The sequence below is a fragment of the Austrofundulus limnaeus genome, unplaced genomic scaffold (assembly GCF_001266775.1).
Source record: "Austrofundulus limnaeus strain Quisiro unplaced genomic scaffold, Austrofundulus_limnaeus-1.0 Scaffold80, whole genome shotgun sequence".
Lineage (NCBI taxonomy): Eukaryota > Metazoa > Chordata > Actinopteri > Cyprinodontiformes > Rivulidae > Austrofundulus > Austrofundulus limnaeus.
The window spans coordinates 1,779,655-1,785,989 of NW_013952482.1; the positions used below are offsets into that span (position 1 = coordinate 1,779,655).

Here is a 6,335-nt window from a genome sequence, read left to right on the forward strand (position 1 = left end):
TATTAATTGTGAACAATTGTTTAACCTCAAAAGTACAGTTTTTTTAATTAAATGTTGCTGAAACAGCAAGTTTCTCAGTGGACCTGCGCTCAAAAATGCAGCCTAGGTGGAGTAGTCGAACACAGATCCACTGATCCTTCAACACAGAGCATCTTCAGAAGACAAGTTGATAAAGTAAAATTTTAAAATCTGTATTGTTCGATACAGCACTGTTCGATACGGTTCGATACAAGTACATGTATTGTTGCACCATATACAAATTTTTAATGTTTGTTATTGTTTTAACACTTAAGGAAGAAAAGAAAACGACTACTGTTATGTAAACAAGAAAAGATATACCAAATTTGATTAAAACTAAAACTCTAAATTATGCAGGCATTTGTATGTTTTTTCCATTGTTATCTAATCAACTTAACATATTGTTTCTCAGCAATATGTCTTATAGTTATTGAAAAAAACAAACAAACAAACAAACAAACAAACAAACAAACAAACAAACAAACAAACAAACTCATTTTAGTTTTGGTCAAAACTTAAAAGAGCCACTACAAAAGAGCCATATGTTTCCCCAGAACTGCAGGTTGCAGACCCCTATATAAGGGGATAGCTGATGTATCAATTGATTTATTTGCTGCTCTGTTAAACATGTTGCTGATCTCCTTAACATGACATTCTGCATGTTTATTCTCTCAGATATGTTTGGGACCAGGCGTGCACCTGTTTCGTGTCTCCTATCATGGATCATCTTGGTGTGTGCTTTCGTTGTGGGGACGTATCGCTGCAYGGCCTCCCCGGAGAACACTGGATGCAGTGTGAAAAGTGACACAGCTGACTGCGCTCACCTTAACCTGAGCGCCGTGCCTCAAGACTTACCTGAGAACATCACCAGCCTGGTTTTGTCTCACAACAGGCTGGCGCTAATCCTCCCCGACGCGCTGAACCGATACAAGGGCCTGTTGCGCCTTGATGTGAGTTACAACAGCATTGCCAAGCTGGGCGAGGCCTTGTGCCAGAACCTGCCTTTGCTGCAGATTCTAAACTTGGCGCATAATCAAGTGGTTTCTTTAAGAAAAGAACATCTGGAGCACTGTACCGGCTTAACGTGGTTGAACTTGGCGAGCAATAGGCTAAAACTGCAAGGAGAGCCCTTCACTACACTGAAGGTACTGGTTCAGGTTGTCTATTTTAAAACAACACATATTTGACTTACACTTATGTAAAAAATTAAATCCTTTTCAACCTACAGTGCAGTTTTGCAGAGGTTTTGTACTTGTCTATTATGACTTAATGCTGAAATATTGATTTTAGTCAACTATGTAGTAGGCTTGAAAATTACCACTTGCAAGTCATTTGGGGAYTTTTCATGTTTAGTCCATGAATTATGAACTTTTTATTTAAATATTGACACTGGCTTGTAGTTTACTTGTCTTTATTCATGTCTTAGTGAAGTTTGAGTTTACCAAGTGAAATAGGTACTTGTAAATAACCTTAAGATTATGTGTAAATAAAATGTAAAAATTATGGGAATGTAAAGGTTTGTAAATTATTATTTGCATTAACTTCTACGTGGACTGGCTGTTAGCTTATTAATTCGGTCAAGATTAAACTCATTTTTTTAAGTTTAGATTGTCCAAAGAGCCATCTATAAAATGTATGATAATAATTGTTCATACTTGTTCTGCTGAACTCTGCTTTAAAAGTTTGGAACAATTACTTTAAATGGATAATATCCTTTTTTATGTACTTAATGCCTGAAGTATGCTTTAAAATAAAGACACTAAAGGTTTTCCACTTGCATTTTTTTCATGCATTGCATTCAAAAAACATCCTTTCCATGTCCTTCTTTTTCCTGATTTACAGAACCTGAAGTTTTTCGATGTATCTCAGAACAACCTGCAAACGGCCATGCTTGGATCACAGCCTCAGCTGCCCAGCTTGGAAACCCTGAATCTCGGACACAATGCTTTCACATCTCTGAAAGCAAAAGACTTCTCCTTCCTTAAGGATTCACCTTTTCTACRAGTTGTCAACCTGTCAGCTGTGTCTTTAAAAACAGTATGTCACTTGCCTAGAAATGGGAATTGAAATAATGTTCTARTTGCACCTTAATTTCAGTAGAATGTTTTGTTTACCCTTTTTTTGTTTCACTGCAAAATTTCTCTGATTTTTTTGTTGCAGTTGGAGTCTGGGTGTTTAAAGCCCATTTCAGGCCTGCATATGTTAATCCTTGATGGAAGCAGCATCAGCAATACCTTCATTTCTAAACTCTGTACGGAGCTGTCAGGAACAGCCATTGGTACTCTGTCTCTGAAGAAGATAAAGCTTGTCACACTCAATGATAAAACATTTACTGGCCTGCAGAATACGAACCTAACTGTACTGGATCTGTCCGATAATACCATAAGCACAATTCAAGATGGCTCTTTTCAGTGGCTGTCCACACTTCAAACTCTAATCCTGACAAACAACAACATTAAGCGCTTGACCAAAGGAACATTTCTGGGCCTTAAAATGTTAAAGAAGCTACAGCTGACCAAAGCGTTGGTGAACAGTCGTAAATCTTCTCTTCCAGTTATTGAGGATTTTTCTTTCCAGGCATTAAGCAGCCTGGAGAGCCTGATATTACAAAAAAGTGTTTTTTCTGAAATCACAGAGAACACCTTCACTGGCCTGACGAGTCTCACCGAACTTGATTTGAGTTGGAGTAGTTACATACATACCTCACCGAAGCACATCACCAGCAAGACCTTCGTCTCACTTGCCGATGCACCACTGAGGAAGCTAAATCTAACGGGAAACGCTCTACAACAAATCGATCCCGGTAGCTTCTCTGTTTTGACAAATCTCACCATTCTTCTTCTTGATTACAACTTCATCAAGCAAACTATTGTTGGCAGAGAATTTGAAGGTCTAAAGCAGATCCAGGAGATTCACATGATCAATAACGTCCAGTCACTTGATCTGACGGCCAGCTCATTTGTGAATGTGTCCACTCTTAAAATCCTGACTCTGGAGAAAAGCCTTAAAGCAGAAGCCTTGAACCAGGATCCCTCTCCTTTTCGACCATTGACCAACCTTACTGTTTTAGATCTTAGCAACAACATTGCCAACATCAGAGAGAATACGCTAGAGGGGCTCGAGAACCTCAATGTGCTGAAGCTCCAACACAACAACTTGGCTCGGTTGTGGAAGTCAGCCAATCTTGGAGGTCTTGTCTTGTTTCTGAAGGACGCAAAGAATTTAATAACTTTAACGATGGATTACAATGGTCTGGATGAGATTCCATTGGAGGCTCTTAGGGGTCTGAGTAACCTCAGAGAGCTCAGTATTGGTAACAACCTCCTTGACGATCTTCAGTACTCTGTTTTTGATGATCTGAAGTCTCTTCGTGTTTTACATTTGCAGAAGAACCTGATCACCTCAGTCAGACCTGAAGTGTTCAGTACTCCMCTTAGCAATCTCAGTGTGCTTGTCATGGCTAAAAACCCGTTTGACTGCACCTGTGAGAGCATCCTGTGGTTTGTGACGTGGCTAAACAGCACCAATGTGACCAGTGTACCAGGTCTCAGAGACCAGTATGTTTGCAACACACCACTAGCCTACTTTAAGCGCCCCATCATGGATTTTGACCCACTTTCTTGCAGAGATATGACCCCGTTTCAGGCACTTTTCATTCTCAGCAGCACAGTGGTTTTAATGCTAATTATTGGTGCATTTCTGGTYCGTTTCCAAGGCTGGAGGATTAAGTTTTACTGGAATATATTGATCAACCGCACATTAGGATTTAGTGATGCCAGAGCAGGAGAGAGCAGAGAGTTTTTGTATGATGCTTATCTCATACATGCAGAGGAAGACACCACATGGGTAGAAAGGCGACTGATCCCTTTGGAAAACGAAAACAATTGCCGGTTTTGTTTGGAGGACAGAGATTCAATTCTTGGATTTTCACAGCTTGAATCCATTGTTAATAACATGAGAAACTCCAGAAAAATCTTGTTTGTTGTGACCGAGCGTCTTCTCAACGACCCCTGGTGTAGACGGTAAGTCAAACATGTATAACTTGAGTCTTTGGACTCACTAAGTAAAAAAARTCAAATTTCAAAAACAATGACATTAACAGTTTTGGAATATCAGTTTTTACATATTTAATTTTAATTAATTAGACTCTGGCTGCTTTTCACAGATTTTTAGTCCAGTTCTTGTAACTGATCATGATGCCATTTTGTGCAGTTTGTGCTTCAAAAACAAAGTGTACAAGTGGAGGACAAAGGAAGAAATGTTAGACCTCACAAAAATGATCTACAATAGAAGATGTACATAAACAGGAAAAAAAATAAACAAAGAACAGAGAGGCACAGAATTTTTCAGTTGATCATTCTACTGCATGATGTACTGGGAATTAACTGAACAACTGTGTTGACACTATACTACTACTACTACTACTACTACTACTAATAATAATAATAGTAATAATAACATACTATTTTGTGTCAAACTCTTATCTTTAGTATTTTTCAAAGATTCTGATTAAAAAGAGGAAACAAATTGGTCTTCTGGCAGGCTGCTGGTAACAAAAGCCTAAAAGTTTGTAGCTTTTAAAATTTATGAGCCTTTTTATGCCTGGATGGTTAATTGGTCAGAACTAAGAAGTTTAACCAACAAAAACAATGTTGAAAATGAGGATGAACTGCATCATAAATGAGTGAAGAGGCAGATAAATTTTCAAGACAAACTCTAAGAGACCTTCAAAAGGCCCGAAAAACATTTGATCAAGATCACTTAAATAATATTACAAGAAAATCTGGCTCATTGAAAGCACAATGTAAAGAAAAAAAAAATCAAAAACAAAAACGATGTGTGGTTTGAAACTTTTGAGAAGTGCTGTAAGTTATTATGAATAGCTACTTTTTGCTGTGTTTTCAGTTTCTCATTAAGTTAAGACAAGCACTGTGTTGGCTCTACTTTTCTCTGGTTACTGAGAGTAGCTTTTTACATACAATTGGGACATAATTTTGTTATTTACATTTAGTGAGTTTTCAAAGTTATCTTTGTTCTTCTTGTTTGTCCTTACCCAGATTTACAGTCCATCATGCACTGCATCAGGTCATTGAAGCCAGCAGAGACTCGGTTGTCCTCATCTTCCTGGAGGATGTGCACGACTACAAACTGTCTCGCACACTTTTCCTCCGCAGAGGCATGTTACGGTCGAGCTGCATCCTGGATTGGCCTCCACAGAAGGAAAGGATATCAGCCTTTTACCAAAACCTTTTCATGGCACTTGGAATGACAAATCGGCTGCAGGAGGGAAACTTTGATATGTGATGTTTTGAATTTTACGCAGTCAGTGTTTTTATAGTTGATGCTTTCATCTTGGCGAAGTTATTGCCATCATTAGTACATTTTCTGCCTTTATATGTACATTTCAATAAATCAATCATGCTGTGTTCAAATTGTTTATTGTTAAATAAGAGCACAAAAACCTATTCAAGCCTTTACATGGATGAAGAGATGTATTAACACGACAAAATACAGGGCGCTGCAGAGTTTGTGTATCGTAATTTATGCATTTAGAAAAGTTTTTTTAGTGCCTGTGTTGAGTAGAAAGCCATCATTTAATACATACTAAAAGATGTATTTTTGACTTTCATTGTGATATTTCTTCAATAAAAAAACATTTAAAACAATTTCAGGCAATTGCAAACACTATGAGGACATGTTGGTCTTAAATCAACTTCAAGTTGTGACAAAAATGACATCTAGTGGCCACAATAATATACTACAACATTTGCTATTTATTTTTTGAGTGCTTATTTTTTGTTGTGTTAGCAAAATAACATGAACTTTTTTAAGCTGATGTAAACTTGATAAAATCTTTCATCTGCAGATCTAATAAATAAATTGGTAAATTTACACTAAAACAAACAAACAAAAACTATGCCCCTAATAAAAGTAAACTTTTGTTTTCATTTAAAGTTATTGCTCATATAAAACAAAAAAAATAACTTTATATCATAGCTAAATATGAATTAAGCTTTATTGTTTTTATCTTAGATTGTTACACCACAAAGCAGGGCTATTCAACTAAATTGCTTACTCAAAGCCAACAGCTCAGGGGCCGGACCCCGTATTAGTTGGGAGGGAAAACACTGCAATAACATGTGGAAGAATAACTATCTTTTGTATTTAAATTATTTTAACTTGTTGCATTGAACCATGAATTTAAAATTTACAGTTGCTCTAAGATATATTTTTGTATTAAGTAATAAAACAACAACTTTAAAATGAAAATTATTCTGTGTGTGTGTGTGTGTGTGTGTGTGTGTGTGTGTGTGTGT

At 37.0% G+C, this 6,335-nt stretch overlaps 1 protein-coding gene across 1 annotated transcript in view; it reads left to right on the forward strand.

The window, feature by feature from the left end:
• The window catches only part of tlr3 (toll-like receptor 3), a 6,456-nt gene extending 772 nt beyond the window's left edge, over positions 1-5,684 (forward strand). Inside the window, exons 2-5 of the mRNA XM_014011459.1 lie at positions 694-1,163; positions 1,861-2,055; positions 2,179-4,040; positions 5,076-5,684. Of these exons, the coding sequence (XP_013866913.1) occupies positions 696-1,163; positions 1,861-2,055; positions 2,179-4,040; positions 5,076-5,322 (2,772 nt within the window). The 5' untranslated portion in view covers positions 694-695 and the 3' untranslated portion in view covers positions 5,323-5,684. The remainder of the gene's footprint in view (positions 1-693; positions 1,164-1,860; positions 2,056-2,178; positions 4,041-5,075) is intronic.
• Positions 5,685-6,335: the final 651 nt, after the last annotated feature.